The following is a 24,980-nucleotide window of genomic DNA, read 5'->3' as shown; positions in this document are numbered from 1 at the left end:
GGTGGTGAGCAGCTGTCAGCCTGGGGCAACCTAGGGCTGGGCCACTTCTGCCTGGGGTGCTTGCCCTGGCTGTGCCCAGCTGGCCGAGGGCTGCGGATGCAGTGTATCCCACCCACGGGAAGAATTCACGCCGACAGGGCCGAGCACGTTCACAAGAGGCGTTTACTCCAGGGGGCACCCGGCTGCCCCAGCTCCAGTGGGAAGGTGGCCCTAGCCGAGTACCAGGCGCTTGACTCTGACCTTGGGGAAGGCCACACAGCGGGCTGGTGGAAACCAGTTCTCTTCCCTGCCGTTGCCTGGGGCTACAGACCAAATGAAGGCGAAAAATGCGTGCACGGGGGTAGGCGCTCAGGGGCCAGCGTTGGCTGAGCGGTTGCTTGGAGACTCGGCAGGACGGTGGTGGGGTCACGGGCCGGGGCCTCCTGCAGTGGTGCCAGGTGTCCCCACGAGCGGCCGGCACTCAGGCTCACCTTCAGGGGCACCTGCGGGTGGCAGCCAGAGGTGAGCGCCAGGCCTTCCCAGCCACCGCCCAGACCCCCACGCAGGCAGCCACTTGCCCCAAGACACACGATTAGACACGGCCACAGCAGCTCAGCTACAGACAGACGCACACTCACGCACACTCACACACACACACACGCACACTCACACACACGCGGCAACAGGTAAACGGGCTCACCGCACACCCACCCTGTCACAATGCCTCGACCTTGGCTGAGCCCCCTTCACCTGCCAGGGCCCCCGTGCAGCAAGGAGCTCGTAGGGGCTGGCCAGGCAGGGGGCTCTGGCGTAGGGAGATGTGTCCCGGGGCCACCTGTGGTCCCCCAGGGGGATCAGCTGACTTCAAGAGGTGCAGAGGGGTCTGGAGAGCCCTCCCAGGGACCTGATCCTGAGGGCGCCCTTGACCACGGCTCAAGAGCTCCCTCTCAACGGGAAGGGGCCGCTCACAGCTGCAGCCCCCTGCCACCTGCAGGGATACTACTGGGGTGAGGTGGGGCTTCCTGGGCTCCTGGGGACCTCGAGGCCCCCCGCGTCTCCACCTGCCACAGGAGCAAACGCCAACCACTCCAGAACACGGGAGTCCCCGTCCCTGGCTGGGCCCGTGTGGGCGCTCCTTCATGCTGCCGAGCTGCCGCCCGCAGGGCACGGTGAGGGGTGAAGTTAGCGGCGGGATGGGTGCAGGGGCTCCAGGGGCACAGAGCACGGCTGCGTCCACGGCAGGGAGGAGGGAGCGACCATGGGACGAGGGGCGAGCCGTCCTTCCCTGCAGTCTTCCCAGGGGCTCCAAGGTGCTTGTTGACCCTGTGCGGGCCCGTGTGCAAGACTTCAAGGACTCTCACCTCCTTGTTATTCCTCCACCTTCCCCACCACCCCGGGGGAGCTTGGACCCGAAGGTCTTCCTGGTGAGGACCTGGAGCCCCCTCTGAGAGCCAACAGCCAGCAGTCTGGCTGGGACTGGCTTGGCACGTCCAGGTGCACCTGGGGCAGGTGGGGGTGGCCTGGGGGGAGGGCTGATGAATTCCTCCCCCAAGCCTGGCCCCGCCCGGCTCCTGCCCCGCCCCCTCACCTGCAGCTGCAGCTCCAGCGCCGGCACGTGCTGCAGGGCCTCCATGGTTCCCCTGACGAGGGCTGGGACAAAGGCAAGACAGAGGGGCAGCCCGAGCCTGCCTGGCAGAGCTGGCGCCAGGGGGACACCCGGGCCCCAGCCCTACCCCAGCCCCAGGCTCCCCGGCTCTCCCAAGTCCACAGTCATGGTCACCTGTACTGGTTGCTCCGGCAGCCACTGCGGTTCTCCCCGACTGGTTCCAACTCCCACTGGCACGTGCTTGAAGGCGCCTTAACGGGCCCTGACAGTGGGTGCCGCGAGCAGGGCCCTCGGGTCCCAAGCGTTGCTGTAGCCCCGCCCACACGCTTGTCTGCAGCTGCGGCCCCCCGTGCCAACCCGCCCCCCACGCCCCGGGTGGCCAGGCCAGGCAATCCCGCTGGCCCGAGCAGCCCGGGGAAGGACGACCTGTGCTTCCGCCGAAACCCCTGTGAAGTTTCACGCGCCCGCGACGCTGCAAGGACAACTCCATGGCACTGGGGGCTGGGCCGGGAGCAGCCCGGCGGGAGGGGCTGGCTGCCTGGCTCAGTGATTCTCAGGGTTTGCTCCAAACCCTTCTGCCCCTTTGATAAATGAATATTTCATTCCACCCTAAGTTATCGGACATTTCAGTACAAAGACTGCCAAAGGAACGCCCAAGGAACGGGCGGAGGCTGCCTCGTCCTCTGTCCTCCGCGGCCCCAGGGCTCCCTGGCCGACTCCCCGGGGCACGGGGCCTGGGGTGTCTGGAGCAGGATCAGAGCCGCCCGAAGGCCTCGCTACCCTCTCTGTGCTTGCAGAGGGACACTGGTGCGGCCGGGGACTGGGGAGCCACTTGCTGGGGCTCCTGGGTCCGGCTGTGGGGAGGTGGGCGGGCAGCGTGGGCCCAGCCCACTCTAGGGGAGCCCTGCAGAGGGCCCGGCCTCCCTGGGGAGCTGCAGGGGTGTCCAGGTGCTTCTAATGGGAGGAGTCGGACCTTGACACCCCCTCACTGGGTGTGCAGACAATGCCAGGTCCTCCTGTGTATCCCCTCCTTTGTGCGACTGACTAAACGAGTGACCCCGAGTAACCACTGGGCAGAGGGGCGGTGGCGGTCGGGCAGAGCTGGCTCTCTCCCAGTGCTCTCCCTGGGGTGACCCGTGTCTCCAGCCTGCACCATATGGCCCGTGAGGGCAGGGTCCCTGGGCCGGGGGCCCCAGAGCCCCATTCTGGGTCTGCCCTGTGGGTCGCCATCAGGTGTGTCCTGACCACCCAGCATTTCAGAGATGGCAGCCAGCCCCGGCCCCCACCGGGTTCACCTGTCTCACGGTCCGTGGCTGGGTCGAGACCCCAGAGCTCTCCCAGCACAGCGCCAGGTGGTGCCTCTGAGTGCTGGCCTGTGGCCGAGGCCCCTGCATCCCTCAGGGAGCCACGGGGAGCAGAGCCTCAGTGCCTGCCTGAAACGGTTAGCAGTTGCCCCCAGGATGAGCGGGAACTGGACTGTTCCTAAGACGGCTCCCTCCAGATGTAGAACTTTTTCTTTCCTTTTTAACCAGCAGCTGAGCACCCGCCAATCCCATTAAATGGTTTGTTTCAGACCCATTATTTCCAAACAGATTTCAAATGACGATGTAGGATGGGCCCCCCTGTAGAATGAAGCCCTGTGTAGGATGGGGCCCCGTGTAGGATGGGGCCCTTGTAGGATGGGACCCTGTGTAGGATGAAGCCCCGTGTAGGATGGGACTCCATGAAAGATGAAGCCCATGTAGGATGGGCCCTGTGTAGGATGAAGCCCACTGCACAATGGGGCCCCGTGTAGGATGAAGCCCTTGTAGGATGAAGCCTCGTGTAGGATGGTGACCCGTGTAGGATGGGACTCCGTGTAGGATGGGATCCTGTGTAGGATGAAGCCCCGGGTAGGATGGGGCCCCGTGTAGGATGGGGCCCCAAAGAGAATGGAGCTCCATGTAGGATGGGGCCACTTGTAGGATGGAGACCCGTGTAGGATGAAGCTCCGAGTAGGATGGGGCCCCGTGTAACATGAAGTCCCATGTAGCATGAAGCCCCTGTAGGATGGGTCCCCGTGTAGGATGAAGCTCTTATAGGATGGGGCCCTGTGTAGGATGGGGCCCCGTGTAGGATGAAGCCTTTGTAGGATGTGACCCTATGTAGGATGAAGCCCTGTGTAGGGTGGGGCCCTGTTAGGATGAAGACCCGTGTAGGATGGGGCCCCGTGTAGGATGAGACCCCGTGTAGGATGGGCCCCGTGTAGGCTGAAGCCCCGTGTAGGATGGGACCCTGTGTAGGATGGGGCCCTGCTATGGGTTGGTTTCCCAGCTGTCAGGTGGAGGTGCGTGTAGGCTGGGGTGCTGAGGATAGTAGTCTCACCATTTTTCAGGGCAGGTGTCTGCAGGCGGTGGCGGAGCTGGGGGAGGGCTTGGCCAGTTGTCACTTGGGAGCTGGTTGGGAGGCTGGCATCCAGCCCTAACGCCCAGCCCTGTACTCTCTCCATCCTCCGGCCACCTCCCTCACAGGCCCTGCAGGGCCCAGAGGGACCAGGGCCCTAGGGCTCCTGCTCTCACTAGAGAGGCAGAAGAGAGGCCCCCATGCCCACTGCAGTGGTGGTTGTTTAGGAGAGGAGTCCTGCCCAACCTGAGGACTGAGTCAGGGGACAGGTGGTCTCTAGCTTCAAAGAATCCCGGAGGGCTCACAGCGGGTGGTGCCTATCGAGGGGGAGGGTGGGACCCAGGCTTGGAGTCTGTGCTCAGCCTGTGGGCCTCAGCCACCCCGATGCTCCAGCACTAACCCTGCTGCCGGCCCCACCGCCTGGCTCCTGCCGGCCTGGGGTCCCAATGCCGCCCCCTTCTTTCCGGGGCCCCTGGGGCTGATGCAGGGCCCCCAGTAGGGCACTTAGCGTTCCCCAAGGGCTGCTGGCCAGGGAGTGGCCATCCAGACCTCTCAAGGGCCCCCAAACAAGGCTGGCCCTTCTGCAGGTGACACCCAGCGGGTGCAGGGAGGGGGCCTGTGAGCCCCCAGGGAGATACTGTAACTATTCGTGAAACAGAACCAACCCTGGTCCCTCAGGGCTCACCTGCGAACTCAGGAATCTGTGAGTCCTCCACTTCAAACAGCAGCTCGTCGTGAATCTGGGCAACCAACCTGCAAGACATGCGGTGGAGGGAGTCGCCCCCGTGCGTGGGCCTTCCGTGCTCTGTCCCTGCCTGTGACAAGGGGCGCGTGGGGGGCATGTGCACACGGGCACGAGGGGCGCTGCCCGGTGCTGGCCAATCCGCCTAGGTTTTGGCACAAGGTGCCCGTGAGGATGTGGCTCAGTGGGGAGTGGGAGGACCCAGGCAGGGGCCGGTTGGGGGGGGTCACGGCACCGTCACCAGGACAGCCTGCAGGAGGGGGAGAACACAGGTTAGAATGATGGATTGGAGGCAGAGGGCCCAGGATAAGAGGGTCCGGGCGACCCCCTGCCCCCCACCCCGCAACCTGGGGAGCCTGACGAGGACACGGTGGGGCTGAGCATTTTGAGGAAGAAGAGCCCCCCTTGGACCATCGTGGGGGCAGGGACCCTGACAGGCCTCTACTCGAGGCCATTCTGCAGGCACAAGACCCCAGCATGTCCCTGCTCCTGGGTCCTGGCCCACAGCCTGGGCACCTTGCTGCTGCCCTCCTGGCCACTCCCTGTCCCCGAGACACCACGCTCCCCGCCCGGGTCTGGGCCCAGGGCTGAGCTCCAGGGGAGGAGTCAGCACTCACTCCAGCCCCCTCCGCTGGGCGAGTCCTTGCTCGGTGCCCCACTTCTCTGAGCCCCCTCAGGCACCCCCTTGAGGGGTGTCTGTCCCCACCTGCCTCTGGGTGAGGAAGAGAGGGGGTGTGTGAACGCTGCAGTGGAAGGAGGTGTGTAGGCAACAAAGGTGCTGCTGAGGGGCAGGGCTCCTGGGAGGACGTAGACTCAAGTGCCAGGGATGGGCGGGTGTGCATGTGTGCACAGGGTGGGGATGGAGGAGGGGGACACCCCAGGGATCGGCCCTGGAAGCTCTTCCTTGGCCGCACAGAACACGGTCTGCAAGGATCTGGCCAGCATGGGCCAGGCGTGCCCTGCGCTTAGAAGGTAGGATCTGGGGGCTTCCCTGGTGGCCCAGTGGTTAAGAATCCGCCTGCCAATGCAGGGGACAGGGGTTCAAGCCCTGGTCCAGGAAGATCCCACATGCTGCGGAGCAACTAAGCCCATGAACCACAACTACTGAGCCTGCACTCTAGAGCCCGCGAGCCACAACTACTGAGCCTGCGAGCCACAACTACTGAAGCCCGCGCGCCTAGAGCCCATGCTCTGCAACAAGAGAAGCCACGGCAATGAGAAGCCTGTGCACCGCAATGAAGAGTAGTCCCTGCTCACCGCAACCAGAGAAAGCCCGCATGCAACAATGAAGACCCAACGCAGCCAACAATAAATAAATAAAATAAATAAATTGATTAAAAAAAAGGAGGTAGGATCTGGGTTGGCTTCTGACACCTGCTAGGGGCTGTGACCCCAGACCCAGTGCCAGCCCCTCCCTGGGGCGGACGAAGGAGGCTCGCCCTGTGCACTCAGGGAGGGGGGAGGCGTGGTGCAGGATGGTCTTGAGGGCCTGTAGCCCTCAGGGAAGGAGGGTAGGCATGTGGGGGCGAGGGGGGGCTGCGTGTGCTCTGCCCTCTGTGTGACCTGGTCTCTGCCTCCAGGACCCTGCTTCCGAGGGAAGGGGCCATGTCCTGTCCTTGTCGCCGTACAGCCTGTGCACAGCAGGCACAGGGCTTGCAGACAGAGGCAGCGCCTGGCAGAGCTGTGGGCCCAGGGGCACCAGGGAGCTGGGGCTGCACGGGGAGGTGAGGCGAGGCCCCCGGACAGGGGTCACCACAGTGGTGAGCCCGGCAGGGGGCAGGGAGCAGTCTTCAAGCCCAGTGCAGAGACGGATCGTGCCGGCGCTTTCAGAAGCTGTGCAGCACTTTGTAACCGAGAAGCACAGGGCTCTACCCCGAACCACTCTCCCCCTTTCTCTGTAGCTGGGTCCGGGGGAGATGAGGCTGCATTCCCAGCCACCTGCGGTGGGTACCCCGCAGCTCCCAGGAAGGCTCCTGAAAGGGCTGACATGCGGGGGGGCGGGGGCGGGTACCCTTTCTATCACCACTACTTTCTCCATTTGCCTGCTACGCGTTGTGATTGCTGGAGTGGCCACCTCCATCAAGGCACCAAGAGGGAAGCGGCCAGGGAGCCAGAGGGACTTCAGTCCTGCCGCCCTGAGCCTCTGAACCAAAGGCAGCAACTGGATTCCTCACGATGGGGGAAAGCCCACCTTTAAGTCTGAGCTGCTGTGAGCAGCCGTAGCCCATGCTGCTCGTGGGAGTGAATCCCCAGGGCATGCCGGGTCCAGCCCAGGCAGCAGGCTGCTGGCCGGCAGACCCCCGCAGTCCCCCCAGGGAGGGGGCCTGTATTTTATGCGCAGCCTCTGGCCAAGGGCTCTCGGCACCGTCCTCTGGGCAGCCAGACCGGGCTGGCAGCATTGGCATTTACTTTCTTAAACTGACTTCTAGGCCTCTGGCGGGGTCTTAGGCTCCCAAGGGGACTTAGTTTTCCAATGGGCAGAAACCACAGAATAGGCACTTGTAACTTTTTCCAGATTTAGCAGGAAGAGTTTTCATACTTTTTGAAATTACATTGTGAAATTCTGAGTTGCTGGCGTGGCAGCAACCTAAGAATAGGTTTGAATCGTTAGTCACTCACACATCACTCTCACAGCTGACTGCGACATTACCGTATCTCCTGTTGGAAACTGGGGCGCAGGAAAGGCACACGAGGCGCCCGGGTGGGGCAGGTGAACACAGGTGTCAGACCCGTTGTTTCCCAGGAAGCGAGCTGATGGCTGGAACTTCCCGTCCCTTTGTCCTGCGCGGACAGGCCGCACATAACCGCGCTCTCGTGGGGACGCTCCCGGAGAGCCTCACCTCACCTCCCGGCGGTGGCCCGGCCGGCGTGGCTGCCTGGGGCAGCTCCCTTCCAGGCGCCCTCAGCTCTGAGCACGCCGTGAGGACTCATCTGAGAGCACAGGCGCCCGGTTGCTGAGCCCCGGGCCTTCCCGCGGCCTGGCCACAGTCCTTGAGAGACACGGCGAGGCCCCACGCCCCTGCCGTTATGCTGTCGTCCTGACCTGCGCAGGTGACCACAGACGGCCACTCTGGGAGCTTGGTCTCTGTGCCCCTGCGGTCCCTCTGTGCTTTTGTTAACTGCTCTGCGTTCTTCCTGCTGGACCAGCGTGGCGTCCTCCCGCCCCCAAAGGCCCAGCCTCCCATCCGTCCACTCCGGCCAGCGGCTGCTGTGGTCCAGGCCATGGTCCAGGGGCTTGCTGGCTGCCCCAGCCTTGCTTCCCATACGTCCTCCTCAAGGGCCCAGGCGCTGGAGAGCCCTCTCCACCTGCTGCCCTGTCACCGTGGGAAGACCAGGGCCTGCTGCCCCCATGTCCCTCGAGGCCGCTCCTCGCTGCTTGGCTGGTCCTGTTGCCTCCCCTGGGCCCCGGGCACCTTCTCTGCCCCTTCCTGGGATGGGGAGAGCAAGAGCCCACATGTCGGGCTGGGCCTGACCACAGATGCCCTCGGGTTGCTGCCAGGTGGGCAGAGGGCTGCCTGTGTGGTGAGATGACCCTGCCGTCCTGTAACCACGGGCAAAGGAGCAGGGGAAGTGTCCTCTGAGGCTGCCACGCCGTCCAGTGGGCAAGCAGTGGGGCTGCGGTCCTCTGCATGAGCCCAGGGCGAGGAGAATCTGCAGCGTGCCGGGGGGCCCGGTGCTGGTCTAGCTCTGGTGATTTTGGCCGTGTTGCACCACGCCCTCGGGTTCCCTTCTCTACATGCAGGTGTTGGAATCGACAGCCTCCAAAGCTTTTTTCCAGCCCCAACATGGTCTGAGACCCAGAAGGGACTGTCGTGGGGGTCCCACGTCGGAAGAGAGGAGGCCGCCCCGCCGACAGCTCAGCGCGAGGCCAAGTGAGCTCTCGGCCAACGGCAGCGCTTGGGGTCACGAGCCGCCTGGCCCTCCTTCCCCAGCCCGCGGGCAGTGAGTGGAGGCCGTCCTGTGGCCCCAGCCCGCGGGGCACTTCGGGGCGACCGGACCAGGTGCCAGGAGCCCCGGGGACGCGTTCCAGTCACGTTGCTTCAGGCGGATACCAGCTCACGCGTGGCCCGCGTCGGCCCCCCACGACGCCGTCCTAGACCTTTCCCGCCACTCCAGGGAGAACAACTCAAGTTCACAAGCACAGTGTGGACGGCCGTGTTCCACACTGGCCTGCTTCGCTTTCTGAAATGGCATGAAGCGGTTAGCGTGTTCTGTTATGAAACGCGTTTCCTGAAGACAACACAGTGCTGACAACAGGGATGGCCACCGGGTTTCTGAATTCCTGGATGACGACTGTCACCAAAAAGCCCCAGACCCTCATATGCCACTTCCCTCACCCATCCCACAGAAACCGGAGATGGACCAGACCTCCTAGACGCAAGACATCGCGGACGCGGAACAACCAGCGCTAGCACAGGCCCCACACACCCTCGCGCATCTTACCCTCAGAAAAGACACAAGTGAACAGGATGCGTGGATTCAGGAGCCAAGCAGAAAGCCACGAGGAACCCTGGATGGAAGGGGCGTCTGGCCTCGGCGTGTGCGTGTTGGGGTGGGGGACGGCCGGCAGGAGAGACCCAGCGAGAGGAGAGCATTTCCTACTCGGCTCCTGCCCCCTCACCTCCCGCAGCTGCTGCAGAAACCGGAGCGCAGCTACCGCAGGGCACCTGGGGCAGCGCTTATATCCTGCCGGGTCTCGGGCTCCTCACCCTCTGCCCTTCCTCCCAGCGCTGGGGTGACAGCCCGGGGCGTGGCTGCTCCTTCCTGGGGGTGTGAGGTGAACCACGGACCAGAGGAAGTGCCCGGTGCAGGGGCTGTGAAGGCGGAGGCCGACAGCGGTGGAGCCTGGGAAAGCCTTCTCCGCTCTCCTTTACTAGGACACGACCCCACATTCCCAGGCCAGGGCCTTTGCCCGGGACACACTTCTCTACAAAGTTGCTGAAACTGCCAAAAGAACGCAGGCTAAAACATCAAAACGAACAGGAGGAAACATCTGAAGAAGTAAAGGCAGAAGCTCGTTAAGGAAAGATGAAAGATCTCAGGCAAGGAAAAAATCCCATGCCTTGAGGATGTAAAATAGTATCAGAAGCCAAGAGAAAACCATAAGCTCACGTGGAAAAGGGTGGCCACAGGCCAGCAGGCCCCTGTGTCCCAAAGGTGGCGGGAGGAGGGTCCAGCTGTCCTCTGTGCTGGTGACGCCCCGTAGGGATGCGGGGGAGTGAGCAGACACCCCTCAGGGTGGGGCCCGTGAGACCACTTAACGCTTCATAAATTTTCACCACCTAACCCGCCATGAGCTTCCTTCCCAGGTGCAGACAGGCTGACGCCCGGGAAGGGCTCCTTAGCAGGCAGGCCCACGCTGGCCCACACTTGGAGCCTGGGAGGGCCCGGAGGGGTGGCAAAAAGACATGGAGACCAAGGAGGGAGGGAGGCAGACCTCCTGGGGTCGGACATACTCGCTTCTCTGGGGAGCCCAGGTGGGCCGCCAGGAGGGGATCCTGGGATTCGGGAGGAGAACCCACCCCCTCCCACCTGCACCCAGGCCAGGACCTTGGGCGGCCCGAGGGGTGGTTCTGGGCCAGCAGAACCTGGGACGAGCACGCCTGGTCACCCAGACACCCGAACACTCCCTCTGCTAGGGGGGGTGTGCCCAGGAGAGCCACCGAGGCAGACGTGGAGCCTGGCGAGAGCCTTCGGGGCGGGGATGGCAGCAGAAGCTGGGCCATCGGCTCACTTATCAGGGGCTGGGAGTGGACGCAGTGTGGAGCCCCGTGTCCTGTCTGAGGGGCCGCGGGGCCCACCCAACTCTGAGGCGGGCAGCTGCGTGTGTACCCCTGGGGCTGTGCCCGAAGGGGTTCGGGCTCACCGAGGGGAGACACATTTCTGCACCAGGCAACCTGGGGAGACTCAGCGTGCTCCGGGGTGAGCGGGCCCTTAGCCGCCTTGCTCAGCCCCAGCTGGGAACAAAGCGTTCTCCTGGGAGTGCTGGGAGCACCTTGGCTCAAGCAGGTTCCTCCGTGGGGGTCAGTGAGCTTGTCAGGTCCGAGACCCGGAGGGAAGTGGCCAGCGTGACTTCGCTTCCAGGAGGCGTCTGCCCGTGGGCCAACGCAGAACAGCAGGCCGCCCACCCGAGCCCTGGGGAGGGCAGGTCTGCGCCCTGGGCTGGGCCTGGGCCGGCTGGCGCTCACTCACTGACCTGGCCGTCAGGATGGGGGACGTGGCCACTGCTGTGAAGAGGTGGACCATGGCCATCTTGCAGAGGTCCGCGGCCGAGCCTGTGAGGCACAAAGGGCGCTGGTTCATGAACAGTGTGAGGCCCGGGGCCCCGCAGCCCTGCAAGCCCAGGTGGGCTGTCTGAATTTTCTACACTGCGTAACGCATGATCCCACACCCAGCAGGGGAGAACCACAAGGATCTACCATCTCTCAGTTCTTGCATGTGTGGCTGGGCCTTTGCTCAGGGTCTCACAGCCTGAGGTCAGTGTGGACCTGGCTATGTCCTCACCTGGGGCTCCACTAAGGAAGGCCCACTTTCAGATGACCTCAGGTTGCCAGCAAAATTCATTTCCTTGCAGTCACATGACTGGGGTTCCCGTTTCCTGGTGGCTGTGACTCTCAGGTCTGTGCCACGGGCCCTCTCCCCAGCGTGTTTGCCCCTCCACGGCCAGAATCTCTGACTCTGACCCCTAAACATTCTTTCAAGGGTCCACCTGATCAGCTCAGGCCCACCTGGGATGTCCCCTTCTGATGCACTCAAGTCAGCTGACTGGGGACCCTACACCTGCCGTATAACACGACCTGCCCCTGGGAGCAGTGTCTCAGCATGCTCACAGGTTCTGACCACACCTGGGCTGTGCCCGCTGCACCAGCCAACAGGATGACGGAGCCCGGACGGCGGCCATGGGCTCAGCCCCCACTCCCTCGGCCCTCCCGCTGTGCAGCCCTTGAACCTGGCAGAATCTCAGCCTCCCAGTGTGTGGAGTGGGGCTATGATATGGGCTTCTAGGACTTGGGCGGGATCAATCACATGGTCAGTCAGGCACTCTGGAGGTGCTGGCCAGCGTAGGGGACACGCTTGTTCCAGCGCCAGGCAAACAGTGGGTGTCTCAACAACCGGTTTGGATCACAGGAAACAGACTGAAGTTCAGGTTTCCATTCCTGGCTTTAGGCTGCTCTAGCTGTTCAAGGCTCCTGAGGTTCATGAAGAAATAAAAGGCCCCAGTCAGTGGGCCGCCTTCCTCCACTGCGGGGCTACTCTTCCCACGAGTGCGGCAGGAATGCTGGACGTGCAAGTCTGGTCTCTGCGACTGACCTGCCGGCCGCGAGGGGTCTCAGCGCCACAGGGACCCTCTGCCGGGGCTGGGATGTCGGGAAGCTTGCTACTTTGGGAGGAGGGGCAGAGCCAAGAGAGAGGAGGTGAGGGGGTGGGGGGAGCAGATCGCAGGTGGGGTGGGATGAGGGAGCAGGCCTGCCGGGCCCTGTGTCTGCCCAGGTGGAGGGACAGCTCCCTGGTGGGCACCGGCTCAGCTCAGCACGGACAACGGCAGGTCACTTGTCCTGTGCTGTCCCGGCTCAGCTGGGAGATCACCTCTCCGGGGGAGCTCGAAGCGTGGCCAGGCCTCCTGGTCAGCTCCCCACGTGGAGAGGTCTGCGTGCAGTTTTTTCTCCAAACCAGCTTCAAGGCCGCCTTGCACACGCCTCAGGGACAGAGGCGGGTGGTCATGAGCCAACCACGGCCTTGCGTGAGAGAGCCGGCCTGAGACGCAGAGCCCTCTCTGGGTTGGAGGCTGTCACTGTGCTCTGCTCTCGTCTGGGTGGTCACCCCGGGGCAGGACCCGGGAAGATGCTACACTGAGCCCAGAGCCGGCCCCAGCCGTCCTCCCGCAGCTGCCACCCCCTCTCCTGCTCGCCAAGGCTGAGCTTAGCCGGGCAGCACTGCCACACCGGCCTCTCTGCAGCACTCGCTGGGGACTTGGCCTTCCTGCTCCACCATCCACGCCTCACACTCCATGTCTGCTGGGCCCGGGCCACCCTCCTGCTGCAGAAACCCCTCTGGGGCTGGGGTCCTACCTCCAGTCTTCATCTCTGGGCCCAGGGACCTTGGTTCTCCATCCGTAACCACTGGGGTCACAGGTGGGGACGCTGCCCGACCCCCAGGCCCCCAAGGCCTCATCAGGACAGCGCCGAGCGCCGCCTCACACCTGCCCTCCACGCAGAGACTGTTGCTTTGGCCATTCTAAGGAAGACTGACAGACTCGTGGTGGGTGCGCTGGGGTTCGGACGCCTGCCAAGGATGAGGGCTGTGGCAGAGAGACCAGGCCGAGGGTCAAGGGACTGAGCTCCAGGTCTGGCCCTGGCGCCGGCCGGATGACCTCCTGGAGCCTGTCTCCCGTCTGGCCTCGTGGGGCGCGTCACAGTCAGGAAGGGGACCAGGTGCTGAGCACCTGCCCTGCGGCTCCCAGCAGTAACCGCCAGGAGGACGAGAGCAGGATATACCCTGGCACTAATCTCCTGGGGCTGAAAACCGAGAAGCAGAGGGGCTCTGGCACCTTGCACCACAAAGTTCACCGCCTGCCGCTCTGCTTGAGCCCGGAGCTGCGGGTCACGTGCTCGGATCCTCGGCAGCGGCCTCCTCCTGCCCATGATGGACACCACGTAGCCTGCGTTACGTGAAGGAAGAGCAAGATGAGAGCGGCAGTGAGCGGGCGGTGCGGCGCCCTGCTGGACCCTCCCCTTTGTGGGCACAGCTGCTCTCAGATTAGGTCCTGGGGCCCCGCGGGCACCCTCCCTGCTGCAGCCGGAGCAGCAGCGCCGGAGCTCCGCCCTGAGGCCTCTGGGTCTGTCTCTAGGGCAGGTGGGTTCTGTGGTGGGAAAGCAAGGACAGCAGCAGAGTGGCCTTTGCTTGCCTGGTGGCATGTTTTGCACACTTTCTAACTTCTAGCTGTGCTTAGATCTGATGTAGGACAGCAAGGGCGGTTTTTACACTATAAAGGTGAAAAACCACTTGTGGTTCTTGGGGACAGAAATAATTCTGGACAGTGTGGCAGCTGGAATGGGGGAGAAAAGCATTAATCCTTAGTTCACTCAAGGAGGGGCCGATGGTCTGTGTCAGAGACCACATCCCTACACAGGAGGGCACATCCAAGCTTCGTGGGGCCCAAAGCTTCCAGAATTTGGGGTCCTCTTTAAGAAAATGAATGCAGAGGTGCTGCAATGGTTATGTTCCTGACCAGTGAGAACTCTGGTTTTACTAGGTGTTGGTAAGAACTAGATCCCCAACTTACACGTTATGTGTCTGCGGATTGGAAGAATTTCTCACATATGCAATAATTATAAAAATGACAGTGTATTAAGCACCTGCTACAATGCCAGGCAACGTATAATTAAAGTCCCCTAACTGTGACAGGCAGCGAGAACAGGGAGAGCCGTGCTTCTGACTGGCACATTCCAGTCTCTGCCTCTGTGCGTGTCTGGCGATTTTTCCTTTTTTTTAATGAATTTATTTATTTATTTATTTTTGGCTGCATTGGGTCTTCATTGTTGCGTGCGGGCTTACTCTACTTGTGGCGAGCGGGAGCTACTCTTCGTTGCGGTGCACAGGCTTCTCATTGTGGTGGCTTCTCTTGTGGCGGAGCATGGGCTCTAGGTGCGTGGGCTTCAGTAGTTGTGGCATGCGGGCTCAGTAGTTGTGACGCACAGGCTTAGTTGCTCCGCGGCATGTGGGATCTTCCCAGATCAGGGCTCGAACCCATGTCCCCTGCATTGGCAGGTGGATTCTTAACCGCTGCGCCACCAGGGAAGCCCTGTCTAGTGATTTTTGACTGGATGCTGGGTATTGTGCGTTTTATGTTGTTCAGTGCTGGGGTTTGGTGTTTTCCTTTCAAGAGTGTTAGGCAGGCCTAAGGTACTTGCAGATCACCTGATCCTTTTGAGGCCCACTTTTAAGCTTTGTTAGGGTGGGTTTAGACCTACTGCTGACCTACTGCTGAAGTGTTACCCTTCTGGGGTCTCCACGGAACGTCTCAGATGTCCAGTGAGCACCCTCCATTCCAATGGTGAGAACCCAAGCATCCCCCGGCCCCGTGTGAACTCAGATCGCTCAGCCTGCTGCTCCCCAGAAACGACTCTGCCTAGTCCTGCGGAGTTTCACTCTCTGCACGCGTATCTTAGTATTAAGGACAGACGGCGGACTCCTCTGAAGGTTTGTGGAGACTTTTTCTCTATAACTTCCTCCTCTCTGATATTCTACCTTGCAAGATCCGGTTGCCTTTGCCTCCCCAGACCCAATCCTTGTCTCCTCAACTCAGCGAGGCCACGGTAATCTGCTCGGGCTCCCCTCCTGCACGATGGTCTATGGCCCTAGACACAGGGTGTCAGAGGGCTCCCCTCCTTCGCTTCTGTTCTGTCAGAGACCAGAGTAATACACTGCCTATGATCCAGTGTCTGGAACAGTTGCTTCGTATATTTTGCCCAGTTTTCTAGTTGTTTATGGTGGGGGAAAGTCTGAACTTCTTTGTGGCCCGAAGTAGAAGCCCCTGGTTCCGTACATGTCAAGTCTTGTTTCCAAGGCTCGTGGTGCTGGCGATTATAGTTCCCGTTCACACTGCGAGATGACCTCTGGCCCCGTACCTTCCTGTTACTGCACTCGGGAAGTGGGAAGGCATGGAAGGAATGCTCCCGGAAGCCATCCCTGTGCCAGGACGGCTAGCACCCCTCAACCATGCATGGAAAGAGCAACAAGCCTCAGGAATACCCACACTGAGATACGAACTAAATGAGTCACCAATTTGACTTCCCCTTAAGCCGGATTCAAAAAATAGCTGTGGCCACGGCAATGCCACATACCATGGAGAGGAGGACGGTGGAGGACGGTGGAGGGGAAGAGACAGCGTCGTAGTCAATCGCAGTCAAATTACCCTGCTTTTGCCAATTTTACGAAAGATGTGACCACGTGAACACACTGCAGGGCTCCTCCCGGGGCCTGGGAGGAGGGGCCCACAAGGAGGACCCTGAACTTACAGCTTCGTCAACGTCATGGTCAACCCGCCTGGCCCACCTGGCCCCCCCACCCCCCGGGCAGGTCAGTGAGCCTGCAGGGAGAGCGCAGGCTCACACCACCTCCTTCCCTCCTCGCCCTGCCGTCTGCCTCTCACCAGTGGTCCCCCTCCATCCCACCCCGCGGGAGTTGCTGAGCTAACAGCCGCGTCACTGCTCCCAGGTGCTGGCTCTGATCAGTTCCCCTCCCGATCTCTTTTCCACACTCTTGCTGGAACAATCTACGAAAAATGAAACCCAGGTTCTTTTCGTGAGCTGTGTAGTGCTGTGCAGAGTCTGGGCGCGCACCTGCCTCTTCCTGGCCCCCGCCCCTCCCTGCCGGCTCTCCTTGGTCTCTCACCTGGTCTTGCTCAGGTGTCACCTCTTTTTGTGTCACTGTGGCCGACAGGCCCCAGGGCTGCCCTCTGCTGCTCTCTGCCCAGTGCCCCGGGATTCTTCCACACCCACGATCCCATCTTTCTGACACTGTCTGGATGTACTTGCTCACTTGTGGGTTACGTTTCCCTGGATCATGTCTCCAGGAGAGCCAGGAGCTCCTATCCCTGGTGCCAACACAGTGCCTGACACGGGTAGGCACCCAACAAACGTCTGTAGCATAATTTAATGACAGTTGAGCATCTGCCCAGAAATGTAATTGCTGCGTCAAAGGGCACGCATGCTTCACGCTGGCAAGCGTAAAGCTCCACGGCCCTTCGAGAAAGTTAAATGCAGAGCTGGGATGCAGAGCCGTGCAGCAGAGAGGCACTGGAGGGGCCGAGCTGCCTGGGGTGGGTCCCGGCCTGGCACTGCCTGTTTTGTTAGCTGTGTGAACTCAGGAAGCTACTTGACCTCTCGGGGCTCATTTTCTTCACCTGTAAAGCAAGGTAATGGTGCGACCCAAGCTTCTGAGTTGCAGTGAGGATGACGTAGGCGGTTACGGGCAGCCGTGGACACCACGCCTGGCCACGCTGTGCGGCACGAGGGCCTACGTCCGATTGTCCCTCCTCCCGCAGTGACCCTGGCTCCGTGCACTCAGCAGTGCTGGGTTCTATCACTGTTTTCACATTTCATAATTGATAGTATTTTATTTTTCCCAAGTGTGGGGCCCCAGCGAGGAGGCTGCAGGCGTCGACCCGGGCTGTGCAGCCTCTGCACGGCTCACCCCCAGGCCCAGGAGCCGAGGCCCATGAGATGCTCACTGGGGGATAGAAACGGTTTCCCGGCTTTCTCGAGCCCCCAGGAGGCTGCAGGAGCTGAGCGCTGACCCCGCACAGGCTGCTGTCGGGATGTGCGGCCAGGCCTGGGGGAGCCTGTGGGGCCGCCCTGCACTCACGGGCTCCCGAGAGAAAGGTCATCAGTGAGCCCCCGGGAGGATCCCGCGCCCCGCGGGACGTGCCGGGCCTCCGCGATCCCGCGTGCGCTGACTCTCCGCTTGCTCTGTGGCGACCGCTGCTCTCTGTTCCGCGTCTGCTTCATGAGCTTCTTCTCCTACATTGATTTCCTTCCTTCTTGCTTCTTTAATCTACTCTGCTGCTCTTTCCCAAATGTCTTGTGCTGAATACAGTCATTTATGTTCAGAAATTTTTCTTTCTTTTTAAAACACTCTTTTAAAGAATTCCTTCATCTCTAAGTGAAGGTCAGCTTGGCCATGTCTTACAGTTTTTCACTGAGATACTTATACTGTCATTTATTGCTAAAATGCTTGTCATTTGCTTGGGACTTCTTTTTAAAATCTTAAATCATTTAGGAGTGCAATGATTTTTCCAAATAGGCAGGTGGATGGATGGCCACACGTATTGATATAAACTACCTTTTTATTCCACTGTGGTCACAGAACATGTTCTATTTGATATTCTTTGAAATCTGTGACCAAATTGTGGCGGAATTTTGTAGATATCCCACATGCTTTTCCTAAGAACATAGTTCCCCATGTTTAGGTGCAGGATATCTCTCTCTGTGTATCTATCCATCTATCATTTCTAACTCAAGCTTAGTATTGTTGCTTCAAGAAGAGTCTGGCTCTGGACCCTCCTTACGTGGAGCCTTTTGGTCCCATTTACCCAGCAGGGGCTGGATGCTCACCCGGTCCCCACCCACCCAGCCCCCATCAACCCACCACCCTCCCCTCTGTTCACCCACCCACTGGAGGAGCAGGGCCTGGGAGACCACCTGGCTACTGCAGAGAGGGCACGGGAGAGGGAGGGGGACCTGCCGATGGCTTTGGCAGCAGCTGGCTGACCTGTCTGGTGACACCGGGCAATGGTTGCTTGGGTGAAGTCCTTGATTTTCTTGTACTTCTGCAAAAAGCTCTCCAAAAACTGGGCCGCTTCCTGAACAGGAACTCCAAGGCAAGCAGCAAGCCGCTCCTTCCCTGTGTAAGCAGAAGCACAATCAGAGGCCAGCCTCTCACCCAGCGGGTTCCAGGGACACAGGCCACCAGGCAGGGACCACCACACGTGGAAGTGAGCCCACAGAAGGGATCTTGGAAGACTTGGTGCGTCAAGGCCCAACTGGCACCACTGGTCTCTTCTGATTGGTCAGGATGGCGTTGGCTTTGGCTTTACACACCAAGTGCTCAGTGCCGGCCAGTCTGGACGGGAGCCTGTTAAACATTTATTTGTTCAACAGTGTTGACTGAGGGCCTGGCAGGTGCTGCAGGTGAAGTCCTGGATGAAGGAGTTGTAGCCCCTGCTTGCAGCCTGTCCAGAAGGGGGCCTGTTTCCAGAACTGGGGGAGGCTGGAGAGGGCCGGCGAATAAAAGAGGAAGGGAAGTTTCCAGTGCCAAAATATGAGGAGCTCCCATCCTTGGAATGTTTTTTTGAGACAAAAACTTTTGGTCCAGACCAATATTTGGTTCCTAGAGGGCGCAGGTGTTCTGGAGAAGCTTTTTATAGCAAGATCTCTGGTCAGGATGACTCCCGAGTTCCAGGACGACACCCCGAGTTCCAGGACGACACGCAAGTTGCAATCGATTCCAGGTCCCGGGAAACCACTTGTTCGCTTTCCATCAGTGCAGATTTTCTTTTCATTATTTTTTGTGGTAAAATATATATAACATAAAGTATGCCATACTGTAAATTAATTTTGAGTGTTCCAGAATTTCATATAAATGGTGTAATAAATTATTTACTATAAATACTCCTTTGTATCCGGCTGTCTTCTTTCATTTGCCATAATGTTTTGCGGTTCATCCATGTTGACAGCTGTATCAATAGTTTGTTGCTCTTTTAAAAATTGAAGTGTAGCTGATTTATAATATTGTGTTATTTCAGGTGTACAGCAAAGTGATTCAGTTACACACATCTTTTCTATTGAGTATGGATCGGTTATCCTCTTTCTTCATATGTTTAGTAATTTTGGATTGTATTCTGGCTATTGTATTATAAATGATATGTTGTAGACACTCTAGATCCTGTTATGTTTCTCTCAGCAGTGCTGATTTAAAAAAAACTTCAAATTTTGTCCCCCTGCAGTGAGCAGCAGCTGAAAGCTCGCATCAGTCCTTTCAGCAGTAGCTGGGCTCTTTGAAGTCTTCCCCTTTCACGCACAGTCAGGGGTCAGCCAGAGATCTGGGCAGAGTTCAAGCCCAGAATTCGGGGTTCTCCTTTGACTCTCCTCTTTCTGAGATTTCTCCCTTCACTTTCCAGATTCACTGGCTGCCCTGACCTCTGTCCTCTGCTTTTTTTTTTTCCCAATTAATTAATTAATTTTTATTTTTGGCTACTTTCAGTCTTCATTGCTGCGCGCAGGCTTTCTCTAGTTGTGGCGAGAGGGGGCTACTCTTTATCGCGGTGCGTGGGCTTCTCCTTGCAGTGGCTTCTCTTGTTGCAGAGCACGGGCTCTAGGTGCATGGGCTTCAGTAGTTGTGGCATGTGGGCTCAGTAGTTGTGTCGCACAGGCTTAGTTGCTCCGTGGTATGTGGGATCTTCCTGGACCAGGGCTTGAACCCATGTCCCCTGCATTGTCAGGTGGATTCTTAACCACTGTGCCACCAAGGAAGCCCCTGTCCTCTGCTTCTTGAAGCCAGTAAGACCCTGGATTTCTGTCGGAGTTTTAGCCACACACAGCACGGACAGAGGCTTGTCTTCAGGTGAAGAGCTACAAAATGGGAAACTCACCCTGTGCTATTCCTTCCTTCCAAGTGTTAGCCCACCTCCAATTTCTGTCTGCTTCTGGTCACTTTTCAGTACCTTTAGGTAGCTGTTTATTATACTTTAGCATACTTTCTAGTTGATATCTGTGGGAGGGTGGTCTGATCGGAGTGCCATGGCCACTGCCGGAAGTCACATTTCTCCTTCTGTGCCTACGGCTGAGAAGGAATTCCTTTCCCTTCCTCTGTAGAGCTGTTGGGATATCCCAAGGTCTCTGCACAGGAAGAAAGCCTGCTTCCGAGAGAAGCCAGTGATGTGGCAACTCTGAGAGAAGCAGAGATGGGCTGAGCCGGAGACCGAGGGTCCGCTCACTTCTCCAGGCCCTGGTCCTTATTCCCCATGCCCTTGCTGGGGGGTCTGTCACACTCTAAGGCCAATGTGCCCCTGCCCCCCAAGTAGGACAATGTTTGGCTCTGTGAGGGCTTCTGTTCTGTGCTTCGTGTTCATGGGTCCCCACTTCCGACACAACTTCCCTTCACACTTTGATTCAACTGATCAGGTTCCTGCTGTTTCAGTTGTGAAAATGCAGGCCTGTCTCCGTGGGTGCACCCCTGGGAGCACGGATCCCCTTGGCGGGAGCGCGAGGTGCCCCTGCCTCATAGGTCCCAGGTGAACATACAGTTTGGCTTTCCCCACAGAGGGCTAATTGCCTCCTGTGTGTGTGTGTGTGTGTGTGTGTGTGTGTGGTGCAATTTTAAGCTCAGGAAGGAAATCTTCACTCCCTTTCCTCCATGTGCTCTTTGCCCCATGCTGAACTACAACAGCTTCTCACTCTTGTTTACAGCTCTGGGGCCTCGTGAGAGCCTGGCACTCGTGGGGCTCCAGGGATGCTGGCACAGGCCTGACTGGCTCCTGCACATCCTTTAAAACTCAGCCCGGGCTGGCGAGGGGCCTCCCCTGGGCTCAGCAGTCGTGCTGGACGTCGCCGATCACTCAGCCGTCCCCGCAGGCCTGCTCGTGCGTCTCATCGGACAAACGTCAGCCCCTCGGAGCAGGAGCCCTGGGGCCCGGCACACGGTGCACACCGGCGACGGGACGTGGGGTGAGCTTAAGATGCGGCAACAGCTTGAGGAGAAGCAAGGGTCACACTGACTCTAAGAGTAGCAGGAGCTCAGAGCAGGACGGGAGGAGCAGGGGTTTCTTCCCGGAGGAGGCGCCTGCTGTCAGCGGGCCTGGGCGGGCACAGTGCTGGGCAGGCGGCTGAGCCCAGTGGGCTGAGGGCAGCAGTGAGCCCAGGGCCTGCGCTCCGGGCCGAGGTCTGCAGGCGGGCGGGCACTCCCATTTCGGGGGGGACAGGTCTCTGGTGGCAGAGGGCTGGCGGCTCCCAAGCCCTGGCGAGAGGGGCTGAGGGAGGCGTGGGGACCAGGCTGCCCGCGGGCTGGGGGTGCGTCTTCTCGCTTGTCCCGGTCCTTCTCTCCCTCTACGGCCTTTTGTCATCCTCACAACGACCACGACCCCGAAGCCAGGCCAGGGCCATGTGCCCCCAGCACCCAGAGCAGCCGCTTCCAGACCCCTCATGTTTAGGTGAAATCACAGCATTGCAACCCACAGGAGCCAGGCGGTTGAAAGCTTCTCTGCTGAGTTTCCAAAGGGCCCCAGCAGCCCAGGATGCCCGGCCTTTCAGGAGACGAAGGCCCCGCTTCACCCACGAGGCAGACGCAGCCCGACAGGTGCACAGAAGCCCGCTGTCAGGTGGCGACGGGAGCGGCAGACACAAGGCCTGGGGCGGGAACCCTGTCACCGTCAGGGCTCAAAGCAGCGGCTAATGACTCATTGCTCATTTACAAAGTGGAGCTCTTTTCCTCCCCAGAAAATAACAAAGTGAATACTCCAAAAGGTGCCAGACCGACAGGAGCGAAGACTGACTCTGGGTGCACTGGGGAGCGGGGGCAGGGGCGAGGCCCGCCGGCCAGAGACTGGAGCCGAAGCGCCCCTGCCCGAGTCCCGGCTGAGACCACAGCCCTGGGAGGTTTGAAGCGGGTTCCAGACTCATCATAAGCAGGTCGGTCACTCACGGTCCGGGAAGAGGCACTTTGGAAGCAGGTCATAGGGCACCGCAGTCACACTGGAGAAGCCCAAGGTGGCTCCTACCTACAGCTGACTACGTTTGCCCAGGGTTTTGCGCTGGCAGCTCTTCCCTGAACGAACACAGGGTTCCTACGGCAGGAGGGGACCCTCTTCTCCGTGTCTTTACACGAGCCCTGCTCCTCAAAGTGGAACTGATCCAGGAGGGGCCTACACAGGCCTGGCCGCCAGGCCACAGCCTCTCCTGACCCCCTCCCTCAACTCCCGAGGGGCGTCAGGCCCACTGATGCAGCAAGACCGAGAAGGAGAAAGAATTTAAAAAGCCCAGAGAGCCCACGGTCAGGAAGGGAGAGGAGAGGGCGGGAGAGGGGACGGGAGCAGTTTGCTCTGCCTTGGGTTCTGGGGCTGGAAAAGGGGAGGGGAATAGGGTGACGACAGAGGGCTCCTGGAGCATCTCAAAGCACAGGAGTGGTCCCCAGCAGGTGGTGTGATGTGGGGTTGGGGGAGGCTTTGGTCGGCCCTCACTTCTGCACGTCTACTCTCCGTGCAAAGATTGCTGGGAGCCCTGAGGGTTAAAGGCGTGAGTGGTCTGACTGGTGTCTGGTGCATCACAAATACCACCAACATGTGTGTAGATAGCGGCACACAGGGACGCACAAAATGAGCTCCATGGGCTGAGAGTGATTTCTGTAAGTCACAGCCACATTTCAACGCAGGTGCACGACTAGAGCCACCTCCGCCTGGCCTACAGGTGACACCGAGGCCTCAGGCCTACCCGCAGCCTACCTGCTCCATAGACCACCGAGTACACCACCTTCTTGGTCTGCTCCCTGTCTGCGTGCGTCACGCGTTCTGCGGAAATGTCCTTCCTACACGGAAAGATGGCATGTTGTCAGGCACAGTGGCACCTGTCTGCAGAGGTCCTCAAGGGTCCAGACCACACCCATCCCCTCACATCCCAAGAACCACTTCAAGGTCAGGCCTGTAGTACGGTAGGGGAGAGAGTCAGCATCTAAAGCATCCGTGTCAGCCTGGCCCCTCCGAACAGATGCCAGCCAGGTTCTGGGGTACCCACACCCAAAACCAAAAAGCGGCTCCACCACCGGAGTGCCAGGCAGACAGGAGGAGGCCTGGGGCCTGGGGCCTGCCTGTGGGTGCTGCAGTAGGGGCTGGCTTCTGGACCTTCTGCAGGATTGGATAAGCAGCCTGTGCCTTGCCTCCTACAGAAGGAAGGGCCCTGTCCTGGCGTTCAGACAGAATAAGAACCAACTCCACACCCCCCAGCGTGCAGTCATGCCGCTCTGCAAAGATTAAAGCTGAGCCTGAGGAAGCACAGGGGCCGGCGGGCACCCGGGGCCCCTCCTCCTTGCTAGGCCATCCTCGCCCAGCCATGCGCACACCCCAAGTCTCCCTGATGGAGTGAGCATGTCAGATTAGCAGAGACAGAGAGAGAGAAAAGGAAGAAAAGGGAGCCAGAAAAAGGAGCCTGTCCAACCTCTGTGGGCAGCTCTGTGCTGGGCCCTCTTGCAGTGCTGGCCTTCACTCGTGGCCACGGGGTAAAGCTTAGGATCTGTTCAGGGATTCGGAGCGTACGGGCTGCCCTGGGCCTGCATGTGGCTTCTAGATTTCCCGGTATGCACGGGGCTTTGAATGCCCTATTTCCCAAAGACCCTCTCTCCCCAGCTTTTCCTCCCAAGCTTTCGGGCTCTTATTTGCCTCGACTGAGGTCTTTTGTGGTTGACATTAGGATGTTTTCCAGCAACGCGGCCACTTTTCTGACTGGAGACAGTTCCGAGATGGGGAAACAATGCCCGTGTCAGTCCTTCGGGCAGCCCCCAGACGAGTTAGAACAGATACACACTATTCTTTGTGAATAAGGTCTGTCCCTGGAAGCAGGGACAGGGTCCCACTCTGGGCAGGAGGCTGCTGAGTCGTGGGAGTGGTGTGGGCCGAATGAAAACACCACAGAGCCCTCCTAACTGTTTTCAGTTGCTTTTTTCTTGATTCAGAACTTGCTTGGTTGCTGTAAACTGCTGACTGTTTTTCAGCATTCTGACAAAGTTGGTTCTAACAGTTTTTGCTTGATTTTTGGATGTTTCTGTTGGTGGACAGGCCCTCAGAGCTGCCTGCTTCACCATTTTCATTGATGTCCTAGAGTTCATTCATTTTACCACCTGATTTTAAAGTACTGATGCATTTCTTTTTGTCCTTTTCCTTCTGTGTTAAGCTATTTTGCCCACTTTTCAAAATCCCACCCTTGAACTTGGTATTGTCAACAGCTGTATTTAGATAAGAAGCAAAACACCGAAATGCACCCAAGCCCAGAACAAATGTGTGTCAACCCCTATGTCACCAGCCACCCTTGGTCCTCACTGAACTGCCTTTATTTTGGAAATCCCACAGGCCCTCCAAACCTGCTCAGGAAAGACATTGCTGAAAAGCTTACCTAAGACTAGCTTCCCCATTACCTGCTCAGGGCCACCTGCAGTGACGGCAGATGAGGGCTCGGCCCAAACAAATGGGTCTGGCGACACTGCAGGGAGGGGACAAGGGAGGCATTTTGGAGCGTGTGCCCCTCGACCAAACCACACTAGGGACCCCCTTAGCTCTATCCGGGGCTGGAAAGTTGTCTGAGGGAGCAGCATTAACTCTCCTGGGACTTGCTTCTTCCCAGAACCAAAGTGTGACAGAATGAATAGATGCTAGGGACATATATTGGACATCGTTCCGATAACAGAGAACATGCTTTCTCCTTGAGCACATGGGGCACACGCACAATAACACATCATGCACCAGGGCACACAAAAAACCTCAAAAGGCCGCACACAGTAGGAATATTAAAATAACACTCTGATCACAGTACAAGAAAACTAGAAATTAAAGACAAAAACAAAATCCCAAAAGCCCATCTAGCTAGAAATAAAACAGAAAACACTTCTATCAGTCAACTTTTGATTGAAGAGAAATATAAACAGAAATCACATAGTTTCTAATGAGAACACCCTATGTCAGAAACAATGGATTACATTAAAACAGTGAGGAAATTTCATAACCCTAAATGC

At 59.2% G+C, this 24,980-nt stretch overlaps 1 protein-coding gene across 1 annotated transcript in view; it reads right to left on the bottom strand.

Moving 5' to 3' along the window:
- Positions 1 to 197: 197 nt before the first annotated feature.
- LOC103003599 (DNA polymerase nu-like) overlaps positions 198 to 24,980 on the bottom strand; it is a 142,153-nt gene continuing 117,370 nt past the window's right edge. Inside the window, exons 15-21 of the mRNA XM_057546330.1 lie at positions 22,705 to 22,787; positions 17,982 to 18,113; positions 13,258 to 13,368; positions 10,906 to 10,984; positions 4,653 to 4,720; positions 1,568 to 1,629; positions 198 to 482 (exon numbers count right to left, since the gene is read on the bottom strand). Coding sequence (XP_057402313.1) covers positions 303 to 482; positions 1,568 to 1,629; positions 4,653 to 4,720; positions 10,906 to 10,984; positions 13,258 to 13,368; positions 17,982 to 18,113; positions 22,705 to 22,787 — 715 coding nt within the window. The 3' untranslated portion in view covers positions 198 to 302. The remainder of the gene's footprint in view (positions 483 to 1,567; positions 1,630 to 4,652; positions 4,721 to 10,905; positions 10,985 to 13,257; positions 13,369 to 17,981; positions 18,114 to 22,704; positions 22,788 to 24,980) is intronic.

The sequence above is a fragment of the Balaenoptera acutorostrata genome, chromosome 5 (assembly GCF_949987535.1).
Source record: "Balaenoptera acutorostrata chromosome 5, mBalAcu1.1, whole genome shotgun sequence".
Taxonomy (NCBI): Eukaryota; Metazoa; Chordata; class Mammalia; order Artiodactyla; family Balaenopteridae; genus Balaenoptera; species Balaenoptera acutorostrata.
The sequence above is the reverse complement of the archived record's forward strand: the minus strand, read 5'-3'. Positions and strand labels throughout refer to the sequence as shown.